Raw genomic sequence first — 22200 nt, forward strand, 5'->3', positions numbered from 1 at the left:
TGGTGAGGCGCATGAGTCGTGAGTGGTGATTGCTTGAGTGAGGTATTTTTCTTTTTTTTTTTCCTTTTTGATGACACAGTGGCGCCGTGGATGGTTCTTCAGCCTCGCAGAAAGAGGGTCAATCGGAAGCCTTTAACCCTATCGTGTCGCTCGGATTTAATGAATTACATATGTGTCATTATTTCATTGGTGTCCTACCCTTTCATTTGTACTGCACCGTGACAAAAAGTGTGCTATAAATGTGTTTTTTATTTAGGGATCCCAGGAGTTTCAAATCCACTCTGTCTTCACCATGGAATAATTTTTTTGGCAGCTCAGAATTTTGTCAAACCCGTGACTTGAGTCTTGAAGAATTAAAACACAAGTGTGCCATGTAGATAATGGAAAAATTATTTTCATGCCATTATCACAAAACCTACCCAAGTGTCCTCAAGTTGTTCACTGAACCCCTCTACTCCTGCAGAACATGCCCACGCTGCCTGATCTTACACCCAAGCCGGAGGGCGAAGAGACAATTTGCTCATTTGTGAAATAATAAACCATGTCAAATTTCCTTGATGTGAGACATTTCACTGTGCGTCTTCCTGAACATTCTCGCCTCTCCACAGCAAGTGCAAACGTCTGCAACGTGGTGCTCATGAGACACTCAGAACTGACGGAGGGCATCAGCGTGCTTGACGGTGACGGGAACGTGGTGGGAATATCGAAGGTGGCTGCCAGGCATGTATGTTACTTCACTGGGACAAAAGGAATGTGTCTGGTGTCAATTCATCACATGCTGCTCTGTTTATCGTAAAGACTACCTCTCAATTGCAAATTTCCTGATAGGCTCTGCTAGAGACAGCCCTGACCAGAGTGGTCCTGCCTGTGCCGATCCTTGTTCTCCCACCCGTCATCATGGCCACTCTGGAACGGTAAGGAATTTAATATTACTTCCTGAAACAGAAAAGGTAGGGATTTGCAGTGTGTGCTGATTTTAATTCTCTGAAGTCAGTTTCACTGCATTCCTGATCAACACCGGGTGAATGGTTGAAACACACTTGAATAGTTCCTTTTTGCTCATGAGCAAAATGTTTAAAACTATTGCACACATAGATGCAGAATTATTTATCACTGAGTGTTATTCCATTAAGGCTTAGCTGCATTGTAAATGCATGGTGGACAAAATTATTGCAAATGTCATGTTTCAAGATTTTGGATGTCATTTTTACTCCATCAACACTGCATGCATTACAAGCAAAAACTCAGCCAAACAGCACAGGCAAATCATTTCAACAATTATTTCAAAAAGTGGTTATTAGAAGATAATTGCAACATCAAAAACATTTTATATCTACCATGTTTCGCTTTCCCTGTTGAGGCAACATTAAATGAGAAAAAGGATATAAATATTAAAAAAAAAGAAAAGGAAGCATTATTCAATGCCAAAATCAAATAGAAGAGATGTGTGTGTGTGTGTGTGTTCGTGTGTTTGTGTTTGTGTGTGCGTGTGTGTGTGTGTGTGTGTCTGTGTCTGTGTGTGTGTGTGTGTGTGTCTGTGTGTGTGTGTGTGTGTGTGTTAGTTAGGAATTGATTGTGACATGGACATATGATGGTTACCAGCCTGGTCTGGATTGCAGAAAATGACCCTGATTAAAAGGGGAAGTACAGAGGTACTGACTATTATGTGCGAATATATACTAAAAGTGTTTTTTGCCCTTGTAAATTTTTATTCGATCGTTATCTGTTAAAGACTGCTGAGCGTGATGTGCCTGTAATCATACTTAATGAGTAAATTTAATTGGACAAACCCCTTGGGATAGACATCACTGTTGACACTACAAAACAACAAGCACATCAAAAGAACAGGAAGAGCATTAAAAGTAATTAAGAACTCATCAGATTCATTACAGCAAAGCAAACAACACCTAAGTAAGATAAATTAGTAAATTAGAACCGTTTTGCATCCTTTGATTGTCTTAATCATGTTGTAATAGCATATTGTGCTGTAATGATTCATGGCAGCGAGCCTGAGCCATCTTTGTAAATCCTGGACAGCACTTGTCTTGAACAGCGCCAAGCAGGCAGAAAGGATAGCTGTGTTTGGGTAGCTCGTTGCAGAGTGAATGAATAACTGAATGAATGAATGAATAAAAGACCGGGGCAGGAGTGAGAGAGAAACAGTGTGTCGGAAAGCAAGGTGGGAGATGAACTGAGGCTGCAGGTGAGTAACGCTCAGCTGCTCTCCGCCATGACAGCTTGCCTTCACTGACACTTAATGGAGCGAGAACAAGGGGACAGAGATGGTTGTCTTCCAGACCCTCCATGATGGATTACACTGCTGAAAGTATATTCAGGACAATGGCATCCATCTGTCATGTGCTTCTGTAGGAGAAAGCAGTTAGAGACCTGTTATTGTATATAAATATGGATTTACACCCCGAATAAGACTGAATTATTGGAGTACTTAAAAAAACAACCCAACATTTCAATGACTAGTCTCGCACTTAAGTAACATTGAAAAGTTCCCATAGGAGACATTCAGGCTGTTACACTGTTGAATAGCAGTGTAACACGTCAGTTGAACTTCATAATGAAGTTGTTACATTTCAGTAATCAAAATCAGACAGACCTGAACATACCACATTGGACTGAAAGAAAAAAACAGTATTGAGGACAACACAAATTCAATTGTCCCACCGTGTGGAGGCCCTAAACTGCCTTTTTGGAAGGACATGGGCTTAGTTAGTGGGGAAAAAAAAACACAACCCAAATATGACCTAATATCAAGGTCAGCCATCATCTGGATCGTAATTAGGTACATTCTACATTCAGCCAAATGTCAACGTCGACACAACATTGGTGTTTATCTTGTAATGTATATACTAAAAACTGATATGATCTTTGACTGAATATTGATCAGTAAAGTCTTCCTAGCGCAGTAGAGCTAAGAAAAGCTGATATTTTAACAATATAATTGTGTCTTTTCAGTTTGGGTGCCATAAAATCAAAGTATTTTGAACTCAAATGTCCAAAAGATTTATTTAGCAGCAGGTCACAGTTGTTTTTGCTAAAGACAGTCGGCTCTTATGGATGAAAAATTCATGGTTGAAATACGTTTTTGTTAGTTTGCTTAGTGATTATATTGAAAAAACTGTTATGAATATTTCAGATCAAAAACGTGTCTCATATCAGACATCATCTGGACAAATCAAAGTGTTCTGTTTATTCAATGAAAAGTTATCCTGCAAAATCAGCCTCACCGTAAATCCAGCAATGTATTCTGTGTTTTTGAATTTTAGTCTCACTTCGTTTTTATAATTGAGTGATTAAAAATCAAATGGAAAAACTGCTTAGGAAGTATTCAATTGGGAGATTGTGTGTGTGTGTGTGTGTGTGTGTGTGTGTGTGTGTGTGTGTGTGTGTGTGTGTGTGTGTGTGTGTGTGTGTGTGTGTGTGTGTGTGTGTGTGTGTGTGTGTGTGTGTGTGTGTGTGTGTGTGTGTGTGTGTGTGTGTGTGTGTGTGTGTGTGTGTGTGTGTGTGTGTGTGTGTGTGTGTGTGTGTGTGTGTGTGTGTGTGTGTGTGTGTGTGTGTGTGTGTGCGCGCGCGTGTGTGTGTGTGCGCGCGTGTGTGTGTGAGAGAGACTAACCCGACCTTCACTCCCTCAGGCCAGGTTAGTTTGCTACCATTGGATATAGTGGCTACTTTAAGACCAGCATATCCAAGCTAACCCGGATGCTCAGTGGTAGCTGGCCCTGGATATGGCAAAAAAGAGCAGGTAGTTGTTATGTATCATTTGTTGTGGAGGAAAATTGATTGTTGGAAGTATAACCTGTGATAATTTTTATTCATTTCATAATCTGGACAAAAAGTGCTTTCTGGTTCTCATTTGCTGGTGTATCGTGGTATCTCAGAGAATCTTCAATTAAAGCAGTTCACTCACGGCCTTGAGGAATTGTGCGATTGGAACCCCAAGGAACAACAGCTGTTGGAACGCAGCCTCTTGACAGATTATTTGTTAGATTTTAATGTGGCTTTTTGAATTTGGACCACATTGAGTTTTTTTTTACCTGATTGTCATGTTTCTCACCTGAAATCCATCTCACAACTTTCTCCCAGCAATTCCTGTCTTTGTGCAGCAGCTCCCGCTCAGATGTGTATCTGCTGATTTGTGTGCCTGAAGCCTAATTAAAGCATGGCAGCCATACGTGTTAATGAGCTCCCTCATTAGGCAGGAGCTCTCCTCGTTATGGCGAGAGGCGTTGCTGCTGAAGGAGAGACGGAGCAGCTCTTGCTCGAGCTCCTGCTGGGTTCACCGTCCCACACAGCGAAGAGGGGATTATCCTACAGTGGGAGGAGAAACACCGCAGGAGGCTAGAAAATAGATTTCTGGATATAGATATGGACTTAAAACTTGAAATTCCAGGGTAGTGGTGGTGATCAGCCAGAATGAAAGGAAAGCTGTACAAGACAGTGGCATTGTGGAAAAGACAGGAAGCAAAGCAGGAGGTAACTGAGGTGAAGATGTCTAGGTTCTCTTTGGGAGTGACTTGGATGGATAGGATCAGGAATAAGTCCCATCAGGCACACACGGCACATGATAGATGTTTGGGAGATAATGTCAGACAGGCCAGAGTGAGATGGTTTGGACCTTTACAGATGAGGGATCGTGAATAGTGAAGCAGGCCAAAGTTGGACATGCCAGGCGGGGGGGGGGTGTAACAGGAAGACTGAAGAGAAGATACATTGATGTAGAGAGAGACGACATGAAGTTATTGGGTGTGAGAACATACAGAGGAAAGGGTCAGATGGAGCAGGCCGATTCGCTGTGGCGACCCCTGATGGGAGCAGACAAAATAAATTGAAGATTTGCAAATTTTGGAAAAAAGTATCGGACATGCATGAAAGTCGTCACTCTTGCGATGTAAATCATTTTTTTAAATTACAAACAATGTCTTACTTTTTCCACTGATTTCCTGAATGTCTCAATGATTTACCGTATTTCCGTTTCACAACTTACGGTGAGCCATACACACTTTTGACTTTTAGATTAACTGAACTCTGTTATCCTGTTATTGCGTTTTTTAAAGCTCAAAAAACCTGACTGATCTGTGGTCCTTATTCTGTAATCTCATAAACCACTCATTAATCCACAGAGGGGGGCAAACGTCCTGACCCCTGACCTCTGCAGACCTTGGTGAAATACAAGATTTGTTGAGGAAGTGCAGCAAAAAATGAATCTGTTTATTTGCATTTTAGGAATTTGAGGATTCCTCAAAGTCTCTGAACAATAATTCTGGATGCTGAGTAAACACTAACAGCTGCTGGTTCATGTCTTGACGTCGTTTCATCTTATGTCCAAATTAGGCCAAAGCGAGCAGGTCTTAAAGGTCTTTTCTGCCGTCTGTCCCTCCAGGCTGCCTCTGCTGCAGAGACGACAGAGGCTGGTCCTGCCTGCTCATGCCCTGGTGTGTCTGGCCGCCTTCAGCCTGGCGCTGCCGTTAGCCATCAGCCTCTTTCCGCAGATGTCACAGGTATTTCATTTGAAGAAAAAAATTTGAAAAAACAATTCTGTAATCACAGCGTTCAATAACCTCAGGAAGACATGAAAGGTGGTCTGGGTGAAGATCCTCCAAACTTTTATCCGCTTTTCTGTCATTACTGATTTAGAATTTTGTTTTTGTTTTCGGTGGGATCATGACACAAACATGAACACATATGAAAAAAGCATCCGACAGCACAGTTGTATCCAACAGAACTTGCCTTCAGGTGCCAGCTTTAAGTTATATAACCAGAAACACCGTGCGTCTGATGAGGACGACGCCAATACATTTTATTTCTTGCCTTCTGGTTTAATGCTCAGCTATTAACGGTGCACCTAGACTTGGTAGGACTTCATAATACAAGCCCACGCCCATAACACAAGAAACTCCCAGAGAAGAATTTTGAGCATCAGAAAGAGAACTTTACTAAACCCCTTCTCTGGTTCTCACAGTTTGCCCCCATTTCTGGTAACTTAATTGCCATGTAAATGGTTATTACAATTTATAAGGGGGTGAGGGTTACTGTTGGAGAGTCAAAACTTTCAAAGTTTGTACTGCGAAATAGACATCACAGAGCTTTCCCAGAAAGTGTTGTCAATCAACACTTTCAACACTAAAAAAAGCTTCGGTTCCTGTGCCATTCGGTCTTTCAACCCCTCACCATAAAAACCAACTTCTACTTCAATGTCACCAGAGCCACCGGCAGTTTCTCGTGTTTTTATTTATTTACGCTACACTTTTAAATCCCAAGAGACTGGATATTGTTCCTGCTCCACTTTCTGTCTGTGACAAAGGTGACAAGTGTCCTGAACACTGCTCCCTATGGAGCCCCCGTCTTAATGAGGCGCATCCCTGATCAATGTCACCGTCCGTGTCACCCTCTCTGGTCACAGCCCGTGGCTTTGACACCCTGAACTTAGGCCTTACTGCCTCTCCGAGTGTCATTCCAGTCGTTAAGTGCTTCGCTTTGCTTTCCGCCCTCCCGTTCTTTTGTCCCCTCGCCACGCAGCTCGCTGACACAGGCCAACTGGCTCTGACGCTCCAACATTAAGCATTTAATTACCACTGGAAATAGCTTGCAAAGCCATATGGCAAAATACCGCGAGACATATGTGTCACCATCAGTCCTGTTAAAAGCAGCTTTTCGTTCGAAGGAGACTTCCCTGTTTTTTGTTTTTTTTTTGTCTCACAACTCCTTTTTTGCACTTACACAAGGAAGGCAGATGATAAAAAAATAAAAGTCCCCAAAAGCAGCATGAATGCCCCAGTCCCTTGGGGAGCCTACTCAATTGGTCCAACTTTCTCATTTCACACCTTTCAAGATGTCTGATTAGGCTTCTGCCTCCGATAGCCATCTGTCTCTGATTCACATATTAGGACATGCAGACATCATATAACACTCAAATCAGCCAAATTGGCATTTTTTTGCACATTAGCGGTAAGTACAGAACATTGAAAGCCTTTCGGAAATATTTTTCAGTTGCAGATGGAACTCTGTCAATTCCTTAAATAGTGATCGTCATGTCCACCAGAATGTACTGTAAGACGACATCATGATCACACTGACCCGTCTCTTGTGTGTACGTGTGTGCATGTGTTCGCCCGCGCAATGTGTGTGTGTATGTTTGTGTGTGTGTGTGTACATATCCTTTGTTCCCACAGATCAGCGTAAATCAGCTTGAGCCAGAAATTGCCATGGCAACAGACTTTAAGATTGTGAAATACAACAAAGGTCTGTGAGGCCCAACACCTGAAATCGGTATCCTCGGCTCGCCAAGGTTCAAACCCCCATCCCTCTGGATAACGAACGATGGTAAATTTGTCTGTTAGCCAGCAAGCCGTTAGCATTAGCTGGCAGTTGATGCTGGGACAACATGGCCTTCAAGTTGTAACACATGACCACTTGTGATCAAAGATTAAATAATATACTTAATTTCCTGGATGAGAAGATATTTGAATCAGGGTCCAGCCTGCTACATCACAGAGATTGTTTGCCAACGGTGCGGTATTTCAATAAATAGTCCAACCCTTGATTTTACTTGACTCTGAACTTTGCGGGTCTCTGTGTTGCACAAATCACTATGGGGGACATTTTTAACTAAACAAAGAGCTATGATTTAGATCGAATTGCCGTTGGTTAGCGTTGTAGTGTTTGAAAGTAGCTCAATCATAAAGACATACACGTCACGTGGAACAGACATTTTTCTCTTTCAGTAAATGTCATATTCAGTGCGTCTTGTATCGTTAAGTTGTTGGAAAGTCTGTGCTTCCGGTGGTAGTGCTGCCAACAAAATCCAAATTGTGTTGCAGTTTCCATACATAAAAGAGGTCTTGGGATTAACTGGTGACTAGTTTAGGTTAAATCCCAACTATTGCCCCACTGAGATTGGCTTGAGCATTCCTGTAGCCCGATATGGTGAAGAGGTTTACACAGTGAATGGATGAATGAAAAGTATTGTAAAATTGCAATGACCTGCAGTTAACTTTAGTTTACTATCCACTAATGTCATGTCTTTGACAGACACATTAGTGCTTCTTTACATAGCATTGTTTTTTGTTTTTTCTTTAGTTTTGAAGTTTTGTTTTTACAGACATTGAAACATTCCTCCCTGTGGGAAAATTAAAGGCACATTCTATTCTATTAATCGCATTTTAATCACCAAAAAAAAAAAAACTATGAAATATAACTATATTTGTCATGAACTGTGGTGGCATGTGGGCACTGTAGTTTTGGACCTCTGCTTCATGGCAATTAAGTCCCTGGTTTGATTCTGACATGGAGTTTGCATGTTCTCCCTGTCTCTAAATGTGGGGTTTCTTGTTATGGCAAACTCCCATGCACCCCCAAGTACACCATTGAGATTGTGGAGCTGGTCAATTGTTCTGCGACCAGGACGAAAGTCACACTGCCCCTATTGAATGTAAGGGAGTCCCCCGTAGGAGTCCTCTCAAGCAGCCCCTTCAGGGACTCCAAAGAGCATGGGTTGTCTGAATTCCTATTTGGTTCATAGGCACAAACAAGCAGAACCCGTTCCCCCGCCCTGAGGCGGATGGACGCAATCCTCTTGTCCACTGGCTTAAAACCCAGTGTGCAGCTGCTGAGCCGGGAGCAACAAGTATGTCCCACTTGCTCGGTGGCTCTCACTCGGAGTACTCCAGAGTAGAAAATATTCCAACCCCTCTTTAAAACTTTCAGAAATGATTAATTCAGCTAAATTATTAGCTCGGTCATTTGTTAAACAGCAATTAGAACATAAGGAAGGAAAGGAAACAAGGAAATGTTCATGTATGAGTTGTATTCATTGTAGTATTGTTGTGCTACTGTGTATATCTTCAGTCCGTACTGCATCCAAGGATTTCATTTCATTCCCAACTGATCTCAGGTCAGTATATCAGTGTCATGTAGAATACAATTAGATTTTCTTTTTAAGGCCCCAATCTCAAAGAATAGTTGACCATATTTTTTTATTTCATTCGACCTGCGGTTTGGGCCAGAATAGGCCAATCCTGAATCTCTTTGTCACATGGAAAGTAATTACTCGGGGTGGACAATGGTGAAAAGAGTAAACTATTTCAAAACACTATGTTATTAAATGAATTTTGTAATTGCAATCATAGATATTAAATTGCTGAATTGACTGTCCTGCTGGTCGCAATGTTTAATTGTGGGTACAGGAGGTGACAGCAGGACTTTCCATTATTTTTCCAAATTAATCTCTGGAGCACATAAACAAATTGGTTTTTTGTGATTTTTTTTTTTCAGCTGGTATCCTGCTGCATTTGGCTGTCCACGCTGATTGCATTTCATTGTTTTTAATTATCCTAGGGCTCCGTTTGAATTGTATCTACTGTACTTTGGTTGCCCTCTGGACCGAGTTTCTCAATTTAGAAAATAATTAAGGCTTTACTGGCTTGCTTTTTTATTTATTTATTTATTTGTTTGTTTTTTTTTACCTTTAAGTCAATCAATGTTTTTTTTTATTGTTTTTTTTTGTGTATGGGTGTCATGATATTCAAAATATTCTCAGTGGTTTGGGTTCCAGTGTCCCAGAAACACTTAGTGATGTGATACTGATTCCCTCACCCTGGAATTTTAGCTTAAAATGACATGCTTATGTTGGTGAATTTAGTATCGTTTCACATTTGTGCTTCTCAAGCAGTGGCTTGTCAAAGTTTCGCTAAAAGTCGATGCTGAAAATCTCAGCAAGCTACTTGCTACATTAGCCAGTAACAAACGGTCTAGCTAGCAAAGGTTAGCGAGTTAGTTTAGTTGCAATCTGGTAGCCCATCAAGGTGATATATTTTTCTTTTAATTCAGATTATACATTTTTAAGATTTGCGCATGATATGATGTTTAAATGTTATGCAGATGCAGCTGATGTTTGCTGTTCTGCTAGATCTCGTCCGCTTAGCTCGGAAGCTAAGCAGGGTACATCCAAGTACCAACCAGGGCCGAGCCTGGTTGGTCCATGGATGGGAGACCGCCTGGGAGTACCAGGTTCCTTAAGCTCAAGTGTGGCTCAGGAGGTCAAGCAATCGTCTGTGGAAGCCAACATTCCTGCTTGGATTCCCGGCCCCTCCTAATGTGTCGAAGCGTTGTTGAGCAACACACTGGACCCCTCACTGCTCCGCTGGCAGCCTACTGCACGTGGTGCATCCATGATGGGTTCATTGCAGAGAACCAATTTCCCCACGGGGATTAATGAAGGATAAATTATTATTATTAAATGTTTACTTCTTAACTAGCAAACATGAGCTCGTTAAACCCTTACCCCTGCCATTCTGCTTTTTCAACCTTGAATTAACAATCTAGGATTCATAAAGGTTCAAACGATTTAGAGATGGAGTGAATCAAAAGTAAATAAAAAACCCTAAAGTTATGAAGTTAATCCATTATGAAAAATTAATATAAAGCAGAATCTTCTTGTGAAATTTGTCATTTATATTCAAAGTCATGAATTGTTTAAAGCAAGCTTCATATTAGCAGATAATATTTCACATCAGCAAAACAAAGACATTTGTTTGTATATAAAACAATATTTATGTCACTTTTATTCTGTTTTGAGTAGGAAAACTTATATGTTAATATTTGCTGAAATAAGATAATTAAAATATATATCTTTACATAACCAATTTTTCTGCTGACAATTCCTGCTGTCATTCCCAGTTTTCTGAGGCAGTTAAGCTATTGTAAATATACGATCAAAACGGAGTTCAACTGATTTTATCAGCCTACATGAAATACTTTAATTCAGTATTTTATTGTAAATGTTCTCAGTTCCAAGTAAAATTGTGAACACACACCATTGCAATTTTTTTCCTCCCATTTTTATCAAATGACCATATTTGCTTTTGGTCCCCTCTTTTTCAGCAGTGAAGTCACTTTGATTTATGAGAACGCCCCCTTTCTATTTCCTCTCTTTTTAAGTTCGGTGCAGAGATGAATTCTTCTCTCTCTCTTTCTGAAGTTGAGGTAAAAGTTAAACTGTCAACACTGTCCTAATTCGTCACTATTATCCCATGGGCTCGCTGTAAACAATCACGCATTTTATATATATTTTAAGATTACGTAATGGTGTTAACAATAAAGCCTGCTCTTCAGTGATATCAATTTGAAGTCTTCAGGTAATTTTCTGTCATCTGTCTGGTTAGTGTGTTTGTCCAGTTCCTGTGGGAACGTCGCTGGATGCCACATGCTTGAGGAAGATGATGAGCCAAAGCTGGTTTGAAAATGGGTTATCAATTTTGCACATTTGAAAAGTCTGTCAATAGTTAAACCTTAGTTAGTTATCAAAATAGTTTCAGTTAATTCTCAAAACAGCCCCAAACTGTTTTGCTTTCTTGTACTGCAAAAGAAGGTAAAAAAAGAGCAAATTTTTATGTTGTGTGGTGTTATTGTCTTATTGTACACTTTACTGCACTATTTTAAAATAATGAATCAGTCAAAATGTAATTTGACAAAATGAAATATTACCTAATTACATAATTTATGGCAATTCTTCTGCCTTTACGCATCAATCACAATAATTCATGTTTGCATTGATTGTATAAAAATAATATTTTCTTTATTTCTGTGGAGCTTTGAAAATAATTCCTTATGTTTTGTTTGAAAAGACAGATTTCATGCCCTATAAATCTGTCTGTCCTTCATGAATTTATGAAATTGAAAGCTGTTTTCTGATATTTAATAAGATAAGCATTGGTTGTGATCTGTATATTCTCAAGTGTAATTCTGCTTGCCTGCTACAGCCTGACTGCATGAAGCGTTTTATCTGTTGTTTCCGTTTTCATAACCAGGAACAACTTCGCTCATAGTTACCGGTGTTTGCCGGGATACCCCGACCAGAAAAAAAGAACAATGAAATCACTGATCATTCAAGCCCCCCTAAATTAAGTGTTCGGGCGTCTCGGCAGCAGCAGAGGCTTAGATCCACCAAGTCCCTGGTGGATTGCTTCTCACAGGGTTAAATCTTGTCTCTGCTGAAACAGAGATGTGTCAGAAGATGTGGCATTGAGGGAGAAGCCACTTTTTCCCAATGGATTTGATCCTGAATAGGAAGAGAGACAGAGAAATAGGGATATTGTTGATGGAACTAAACCTCTGACCTTCATCACATCCACTGGTGTAGAGAGAGGGTCCTCAGACCATTTTGGCCCTAAACCCCTAACATAGCAGGACCCTTGCAATCACTATAGGTGGAGACCCCTTATCTTATCAATGCCGCACAAATAAACTCACACACACACACACACACACACACACACACACACACACACACACACACACATTTCTTAATTTCCTTTGGGATCAATAAATTGTTTCTATTGCTATACACAACCGGGCCCATTCATATGTTACATGCACCCACTCTGCACTGCTTTTGTTTTTATCTGAACAGTTCATTTGATACTGGTGAAAATGATTAAGGTTTTGATCATGGAAAGACAGTGAACACAATAAATAAAGCCGTAATTATATATGAATTTTGGTAATTGAAGTTAAATTTGTAAATGAATTGATATTATGCAAGGTTTTGTCAGGTTCATTTTTAGGCATCATGATGACAAAGAAAATAAGTTTCAGAGAAACTGAAGACTCAGATAAACAGAAAAAAGGCATTATTAAACTGATCAATAAAATAAGGGAAATATTTATGTAACAGTCGGGATTAAATGAAAAAAGAGACCAAATCAGTGAAGTCACTTAAAGACACTGTCAATGTCATAACTAACCATTATTGTCATTTATTTTAAAGAATTTTAAAATTTTATTTATCTGTTTCATTAATCTTAAGTTTTGAGGTAATTTCTCACTGGATAAAATTATCACTGAATTTCCTGCTCAATTTGTAGCATTCTTGTCCATTACACACGCGTGATTTTAACTTATCCATACGAATTTGCTTCGGGCACAGAATTGCAAATATGGTGTCTCAGATAATTATTAAATCTCAAGGTTTACCTTTAGAATACAATCGATTTTTCTGATGACCTTTTGAGGCAACGTCTGCAAATATAGGTAAATGAATCTGGATTCTAAAAATGATGTCATGTCTGGTGTCCCTGTGTTGCAGCCGCTCTACCCCATCTTATCCAAAGCCCTGCGTCCAGTCGGGCAGTGAGTTAACTACTGTATTGCAGATGATCCACCTCTGATGGTGTTTATTTAGATAAACTAAAGTCTCTTCTTTGCACCTGCACAGAGTGTAGGATATCTCTAAATTCAAAACAAGGCCCAGTGACCCCTTTTTCAGCAGCTGACGTTGACATTTGAGGCATTTGTGTGTTTTGTAAGAAAAGGTGAGAAATACTCCAGTGTACTTTACATGTCTGCTCCCCCCCCCACACACACACACACCTCCTCGGGGTCTCTGCCTCTTAGCTTACAAAACAAGACATCAAGGTCAGACAGCAGCGCTTGTCTCTAAAGCCTCGCGGTCATTAGGTGGAGATTCCTTCCGTTCCTTTTGACAGGTGATTACTGAAGCGTCTGGTAAAAGGACCACGGCACAATAGCAACTACTTTCCCTTTCTTTTTTTTTTCAAAGGTTGCAACCCTCTGGAGGGGAATTATTTCTATGTCCTGCTTCTGCTGGAATTCAGCGGAAATACCGGCCTATAGCGAGCACACCTGACACCTGTGCAACTGTCCTGCAACACTGTCCTGACATGCTTGACTCACTTCAAAGGGATATTAAGGACCATTCTGATTGATTTTTACACTCAATTTCTTTGGTTTCCTTTTAATGCTTTTTCAAAAAAAGCAAAAATCTAGAAGACATAATATCTAAGTTGAGGGTGACCACTTTGACACTGCAGGTTCCGTTCTAATCAAACACTTGGAGCAGCAGGTTCCAAGCTGATTAGCAGCAGAGAGAGTGGGGTAATGAGTGAAATCTGCCACTGTAATCACTGGCTGCAGTGACAACCCTGCAGATCCGCAGGAAATCTGACACTATTCAAAAAGGCATTTGGAAAAAGACACTAAAATGAAATAAATAAAATCAGAGAAATGAGAGCGCTATCATGTTGCAGGTAAAATGGACACTTCTTACCGACAATGGCAAACAAAAAAAACGGATTAAATTACAGATCGGATGAAACATTGCTGTGCAAGTCCCAAATCAAGATTCCAAGCCACAAAAAGATAAGTTTTTAATCCTCAAGCGGTCTGTATAATGTAATACCACACTAATAACAGAGCAATATAAAAGCAATAAAAATCCTGAATATTATCTTTGTCGACTGCTGTGGGAAATACTTTAACCTGTTTTGACAGGTTAATTGTCTCTTTACATTTTATTCACTGTCTGTTTTGTCATTTGTCGTTGCCAGACAAAGTGCATGTTTTATCATAGAATGAAGCTCATTAGTCGAGCTTCAAAATTTCCATGATGAGGCTGCACAGCTTATGGTGAGCTTTGCGAGGCCTCATCAGCTTCTCACCTGTGAGCCGCCTCGCTTCGATGTCATTGACACGAGATAGGGCTCGGGAGAGGTCTGGAGAATCAGTCGGTTCTTTGAAAAAAGTGAAAAAGCAGATCATGATACTTCCTGATCTCCTTGGACACGGCTAATTTCTTGCTTGGTTCTCCGATCTGCACCATCACCAGCCTGCTCTCTGTTCTGGATGTGAAGTGGGTGACAACATGTTTGTTAATGGAGGAAATTTCTAAATTAACATGGTACGCAGGTGGCGGAGAGAAACTGGTGAGTAGCCGATGTGTTAATGACATAGGCAGGTGGTTAGAAACAGATTTAATGAAACAAATACCCTCTTTCAAAAACAACCTTTATGAGTGGCCTATGTACAAACACGATGGTAGAGGTTGACGCTTTTCTTCTTCATCTTTGGCCTGCTGCACCCAACGGCAGGTGATGGATCTTTTGTTCATCCGCAGACAGTTAAGGATGGTTGTCGTTCTTTTTTTTTCTCCCCCCAGCGTATCAGAGTAAAGCGCCCCGGTGAAGAGATGATCACATGTTCAGACCTCTGATCTGTCTAAATATACTTAATAATATATCACAATAAATAGAGTTTGTCCTTTTTTGTGTGTCTGAAAGCGACCTGCCGTTTCAGTCCTCTGAGGTCACGTCAATGTCCTCGGATCCGGCCTGCTTGGTGGCGATGCGCCATCTGTTGATGTGGTGGTTCCCCTTCTTCTTCTGCTGACTCTCGGGTCCCTCCTCCTCCAGCTTCTGTCGCTTGTACTTGGTCCGTCGGTTTTGGAACCAAACCTTTACCTGAGGAGGAAAACCAGGGGTCAGGAATGTGGCAGTGAGGTGGGTCCGGTTTCGGGTTTGGGCCGTGAGTCATATGGAAACAAAAGGGAGTGACCTTCTTTACCCTCCATCGAGAAGGTCAACCTCCAAGGCCAATATCGCCGTGCAGTAAATGTTACAATTTGGCACGAAGGAAAAAAAACACATCAAGATGTTCAGAGGTCCATGTGTTTTACGTTGATACAGTTGACCACATCTTACGTCTGGGATAATCACATATAAATGTAGCAGATGACGCATCGACATATCACAAAATTCTATCAAAAATAGATCAAGAAAAAAATGAGAAAATCTGTGAAAACTACATTTTTTAAATCACTAGAAATAGCCCAATCCATGGCCATGAAGACTGGGGGGAATTGTCTGTATTGATGACAATAATATTAAACATATAGCATAGAGAATATGATTATAGGCAGCATGGAATTTGGATGTTCTGTCTCTGTGGGTTGTTTCTCACCATTCAAAACATGCATGGAAAATTGGGTAATGGATGTTTGTTTCAATATGTGACCCTATGATTGGCTGATGAGCGTCCCAGGATGGGGGTACCCCGACTGCCACCCAACGACAGCTTGTATAGGCTCCGGCATCCCCTTGACCCCGAGCGCGAGAGGCGGACAATGAACGAATGAATGTTATACAGCCCCAACCAAGTTCTGTGCAAGTGAGAAGGGTCGAGCGTATGATAAAAAATGACCAAGATACACATTCCATTCATTTATTCAGCCTATCCTGTCACAAGGGACACAAGGGTTCCAGAAAACAAGTCACTCCCATAAACGCTCAGGACTCATTTATAACAGCAAACAAGTGGGTCTTCAACTTTGCTCTAAAGACAACAGAGCAGGCCTGCCCACCTGATGTCGAGAGGCAGACTGTTCCTAAAAGGCCCACTTGCAAAGTTTCAGACCCGGGACACGCAAAAGCCTCGTAATAGTGGGGGACTCGAGGCTGCGGTAGCTTCACCTGTTTTTTTTCATTCTGGGGTGCTGGAACCTGAGTTTTAAAAGCCTGTAATGAAAGATACAAGGCGTATATTTTTTAATACCACCAAGACCAAATACCACCCCCCAAATATATTGAGTTTAACAGTTTTCAATCCTTGCTTGTTCTGTAAATTAGATACAACCGAGAAACAGTTTCGGATTTTTGCTTTGATGGTTGATGTTCAAATCTGACACGATGTTCGTATTTCTGTTTCTATGTATTTTTATGTTCATTCCTTCTCCCTCTTCAAGCAGGATACGTGACATTAGAAACCGTCTGGCGTCAGTCCGGGACTCTCCTCCGGGTCATGGACGCTGTCAGAGGGACTCTGTGGTGAAGCTGAAAACAGGAGGTGCCCCAATTTTTCAAAGAAAACTAAATGATTTAAACATTTTTGAGAGTGTCTGATGGAGGAGTTTTGTGGTCATTTTGGGGGGGGTTAAGTCAGCAACTCAAATTCAAATAGTTTGGGTGAATGATTTGGAGTCTTTGCTGCTAGATGCAAGTCCAAAGTGTGGGTGACTAAACCTGAAGAACAATGGAAAAGTGAAGGGGGGGATTTTTTTGCCTCGCTGCTGTGCTGACGCCTAAATCAAGCTGTTGTTATTGATCCTTGTTTATCAGTCATTTTGAGACAAGTCTAAAGTTTATTCTGTTTTTTCTTATGTTTATTCTGTGCAGCCTTTCACGTGTTAAGGTTCTGTGATGAAAGCCCACCTCTCTTTAATTGGGAGCTCTGGTTTTCAGTCAGAGGCCAGTCTCTAAAACCAAGGTTCCCAACCGCCGTGCCGTGGACCGGTACCGGTACCGGGCCATGAAGCGTCTGGCATCAGGTTGCGTAAAAATAGGTCATTTACTTCTTTATCGTCCTGGGTGTTTTATTTGGAAGAATTGCCAACCATTGCTGAAATGGCTCCCACTGAGTCACATGATGGTGTGTAGATTAGTGTGATAATCGTTAAAAAGAAGTTGTAAAGAGTACATCATATAAGAAGTTGGACCGCCCCACCAAAACATGTCGCAGAGAACAATTGACCAAAACCTTTTCTGCGAAATCTGTAAAATTGCAAGAAATTATGTAAAAAACAGCAAGACAGATAAGCAACATAAAAAAAAAAACTTTGAAGAAATAATCCCCTTTTCATGATATTTTAAAGTTCTCAGACCCCGGCCCAAAAAACGCCCAAGACTCCCTAGAAGTGGTTGAATCATGGAATTTCACATGAGCCATGATGACATTTGGAGTCTTCCAGGATCAATTATGAATTTCTGATGGATGTTTTTTCAAGACTAAAAATAAACATGCAAAAATTAACTGTAAGATGCAAGCATTGTTTGAAAAGAATTTCAAAAAAAGTTTTTGGTGAAATATCCAATAATTGGGAGATTTGTAACAATCACACAATACTTGCTTTTCAGTCGGGACTTTCCTACACTAATGTGTCCCTCAGTGCATCATTTCATCCTGACCCACCACCCCGTTTTTCCCTGCTGTGTTGTTTAATTATAATGATATCAACATCAAATTATGAAACTGAAACTTTATCTCTTCCTGTCTTCCCAGCTCCAACAAATTGCAGCGGGCTGAATTGCTTTCTGATGGGTTTGTTTGACCTCGATATATGAGCTTGACTGATTACACTGCTCAAAACTACACTGCTCAAAATAATAAAGGGAACACGAAAATAACACATCCGAGGTCTGAATGAATGAAATACTCTTATGAAATACTTTTCCATACATAGTAAAATGTTCTGGCAACAAAATCACACAAAAATGATCAATAAAAATCAAATGTATGAACCCATAGAGGTCAGAATTCAGAGTCACACTCCAAATGAATGTGGAAAAACACACGATAGGCTGATCCAATGTTAGTGTCCTTAAAACTAGTCCAAATGAATCCATGTTGCTTCCTGAGTGGACAGTTTGATTTCTCACAAGTATGATTGACTTTGAGTTATATTGTGTTGTGTCAGTGTTCCCTTTATGTTTTTGAGCAGTATGTATGTGGCCCTGGTGATTTTTTATTTTCCAAATGGCAACACAAGCACTCATATCAACCCTTCACCTCCTCTTCCACTTCCCCCTGCACGTTTGTCTGAGCCTCGGGCTCGTGTCACGTAAAGAAAACAATCATTTTGTTTTGGTCTTAAACTAAATGACAAGAAGAAGGGATGGTGGCCCGGATCTTTCATACACAGACATGATGCAATTGTACATCAGCCCCCTTTTCAATGGACAGGTTACACAGGTTTTTAATTATTTACTTTTTGGCTTTAAAATGTAGCATGTTTATTGTCCCTGTTCTTAGACATATGATGTCTATGAAATGATGGAGTTTCATGTCAGATAATCTCAATAACCTGACTCAAGAGTGTCAACATTAAAGAGTATCGTTTCTTTGGGCATCTTTGTACTAAATCTCAAAATTGTATGATCTAATTACATCGTGTGGAATTTGATTTCATACTCCAACCATACTTCATACAATTTGCAATCTGTGATCTGTAATCTGTATCAGAATGTGCATAAACCAGTGCTGGCTGACTCAGGGTTTTACTTTTTTTTATTGCCTGTGGGGCCTTAAACAGCGCCCAGGTTGTGGTGATTTGTCAAACTTCAGCATCAGTAATATTTACTGTCTTTGATCACATCCAACCTGGGTGGTTATCTTTTAACCCGACTCAGTTTGCAGCCATGTCTTGTGTGCTTTCAGATTATTTTAATTCATCCATTTAATTTTCCTTGTGGGAAAATTAACATATGGCATTTTTAGTGCATTACTTCCGAAAGAAATGGTCTGTAATTTTTAGATTTGTTACCTCCTTTGTGAGCTCTCATACCATTGCACTGTGTTTTAAATCGTGAATATTTGATGCATGTCCGGCAGATGCCATTTTATCTCTCTCTACAGACTGACACATACTCCCCCGCCTGTAAGCTCACTAGTTTTAACCTCTTTAAATGTATTGAATTAAAATAATGATGACAAAGATGTTTACCAACCAGCAGCCTTTGACGATTAACTGCTTAGTTGGGAATAATAATTCAATCTTCGAATCCAGCTTGTTGCATGATATTAAACGTCAAAATAAAGATGAAAATATCCCCAAATGATTCCTGTTTACAATGCTAATAACACTCCAGTATACATAGGCTTCTAGCCCATCCACTAAAAAGAAAGATGCTCAATACTTGGCTTTTATTTCTAAGGACGGAGTCTTTGCAGCCCTCTGTGAAATATCACAACATTCGATGGCTTCTATCAATACGAATTAGAAATAATAATAATAATAAAATAATAAAATAATAATACCAATAATAATAATAATTATTATTATTGTTATTATAAAATATCTAATGAAATCATGGGCTGTCATCTCGGCCCTGAGCAATCCGGAACAGACGGACTTGCTGGCTTGGACTAACTTTCACGACATTTTTTCGTATGTTTTTCATCCGTGCTCGCTTGGCGTGCGCTTCGGCTCACCTGCGTCTCGGACAGGCTGAGGCTGTTCGCCAGCTGCTTCCGCTCGGCGCCCACGACGTAGTGGTTCTTCTCGAAGGCCCGCTCCAGGCGGAGGAGCTGCGAGGGGGAGAAGGCCGTCCGGATGCGCTTGGGCTTCCGTGCGAAGGGGCCGTGGAGGAGCAGGCTGTCCTGGGACACGTCGTTTCCTGCAAGCGGACGAACGGAAGGTTAGAGCGTGATCACTCATCAATGAATTGAGTGCATTATTATTATTATTATTATTATTATTATTATTATTATGAATAAAAATAATAATAATAATAATATTATCATTGTTGTTGTTGTTATTTTCTAGAATGCATTTCATACTGTATGAAAGTAATTACTGTAAAATAATATTCTAATTCACATACAGAAGAATATTTATCACAACTGTATTCTACGCCCATACACATCGTTTTTGTCGCTGGCTTAGTCATCATTTTTCTTTAAAAAGAGTATTGAATCCTTTTTTTCCTTTTTTTTAATCACTTCCCAGTTAGACCCCCGCCACCCCCTTCGACACCGACCCCTCGACTTTAATGAAGCGCCCATGTGTTTCCATTGTGCGGTTCGACGAACGGGAGCCTTTTAACGAGGTTATTAGACGCACAAAAGGAGCTGATGGATTCTAAAAGCCCCGCCGTGATAAAACACTGTAACAGCGAGGTAGAACCTAAAATTACCCAATGAATTTTAATAGCAAGCGTTATCTGGCAAGATTTTGGGCCTATCATTCAGATGTATCGTTTTTTGCAAGAAAAATATTTAGTCGTAAGACGTAAATGGCATCCACAATAGATTTTTTACTATCAATGCGGGGAAATGGGTCCGCTTTATTTGCTATATCTCAGTTAACTTTACAAACAAAAACAAAATACAAGTCTGTGCTAGACCTTGACTAACGATATTTCATTTTTATAGGAGAAAAAAATAATTTTGATCAAATGCATCAAGTGCAATAGTGCAGCAAGTAAATGAAATAACATGTCACTCATTTAAATCCGTCCTGTACGAAATGGTTTTCCAAATACAAAAAGAATATTTCTGTTGCTAATTTCGTAGTTAATAAAAAAGAAAGAAAGAAAGAAAGAAAGAAAGAAAGAAAGAAAGAAAGAAAGAAAGAAAGAAAGAAAGAAACACGGGATGAAAACATTAGTTTCCTGATGAGATCTGCGGCGTTATTTGCTTTAGACCATTTGGAATAGAATGGAATAGAACACACTAGAATACAATGCAATGCAATAGAAGAAGAGAACTTGTCTTTAAATTGTATTTGAAAATGTTTTCTATCGGTTGAAACTTTTCTTTCACGTTACACGGCCGCGCTGTTATTGTTGTTTAACTCACATTCGCGATGCTCTGGTGGCTTTCGAGGCCACACAACGTTCAGCGTGCGTTTGCTTGTAATCATATTTGACAACTGCTTTACTTCTAGAGAATCGTTTAAAAAATGTAACTAGTTTACGGCTTGGTCATACGTCGTCTCTCTTTGATGGGCGGTTTGATAAAGTATTTAATATTGTTTGAAAACATTAGTAATTATTTTTCAGACGAGGTGAATTTTCTAGCGAAGCTCTTCGTTGTTGCTTTCTGCTGGAGATCCCAGCGGTCCGTTCTTTTGCACCACATTTGCTGCTGCTCTGAGAACTCTGCGTTTGAAGGATTAGAATCCGTTGCTGAAAACCCGGGATGTTGTTGGCCTGAGAGAGAAGAATATCGGCACGACTTTTCACGACGTCTGTGGAGGTTCTCCGCCGTCCAGGTCCCGGTGAGATCCCGTCGTTCCCACCGGGCTCGAATGTGTTCACCTGCAGACGCAGTGAAGAGGCCGGAACGTCTTCGAGTGAACAAGTTCAAGCCCGGCGGCCGCGACCGCAGGACCTCGACTCGACGCTTGAAATTCTGCGTCCGCCGCTTCCCGTGCGGCCTGAGCTTGAGATCGGAGGTCCGGCCGCTCCTCGCCGTCGACCGGCCTGTTTCTGCGGAGCGGCTCCCCGAACAAACCCGCAAAACGGAGCGGCTCGGTGTCCGGCCGCCGCCCTCACCTTGGAATCGGTGCCCGAAGAAGCGGTTCCGCAGCACCCACGGGTAAAAGTTGAGCGGGTCCCGGTGTTGCGTGCCGAAGAAGTGCGGATGCTGCAGGTGCGAGGCGCCCAGCTGGTGCGGCGCCACGGTGAGGGACGGGTGGCTCACCGCGTCCGGGAACACCAGCTCCGGGCTCTGGTAGAGCGGCCGGGCCGGCGGCGGCTGGTAGCCGTTCATCAGGGCGTCCGCGGTCTGGCCGGCGTAGCTGAGCGCCGTGGGTCGGATGGGGTCCTCCGCGCCGAGGGAGCTCTCCTTGGCCACCAGAGACTCGATGGTGAAGCAGCGCTTCCCCGCGGGAGCGAACAT

The 22200-nt window shown here is 41.1% G+C and overlaps 2 protein-coding genes across 3 annotated transcripts in view; one reads left to right on the top strand and one right to left on the bottom strand.

Annotated features, from left to right (window-relative positions):
• Positions 1-7551, top strand: part of sfxn5a (sideroflexin 5a) — a 30215-nt gene extending 22664 nt beyond the window's left edge. For both annotated transcript variants that reach the window (XM_086159826.1, XM_086159834.1), the window contains 4 exons: positions 609-724; positions 829-914; positions 5396-5513; positions 7185-7551. In XM_086159826.1, coding sequence (XP_086015952.1) covers positions 609-724; positions 829-914; positions 5396-5513; positions 7185-7262 — 398 coding nt within the window. In that variant the 3' untranslated portion in view covers positions 7263-7551. The remainder of the gene's footprint in view (positions 1-608; positions 725-828; positions 915-5395; positions 5514-7184) is intronic.
• A 7547-nt stretch (positions 7552-15098) lies between these two features.
• emx1 (empty spiracles homeobox 1) lies at positions 15099-22200 on the bottom strand. The gene is made up of 3 exons (XM_086159848.1): positions 21855-22200; positions 19789-19973; positions 15099-15266 (listed from the first exon to the last, which is right to left on the bottom strand). The coding sequence occupies exons 1-3, from the start codon at positions 22198-22200 to the stop codon at positions 15099-15101; spliced, it is 699 nt and encodes a 232-aa protein (XP_086015974.1).

This window comes from Fistularia commersonii, chromosome 1, assembly GCF_037954325.1.
Source record: "Fistularia commersonii isolate RoL2024-O1a breed Wild chromosome 1, RoL_Fcom_v1.0, whole genome shotgun sequence".
Classification (NCBI taxonomy): Eukaryota; Metazoa; Chordata; class Actinopteri; order Syngnathiformes; family Fistulariidae; genus Fistularia; species Fistularia commersonii.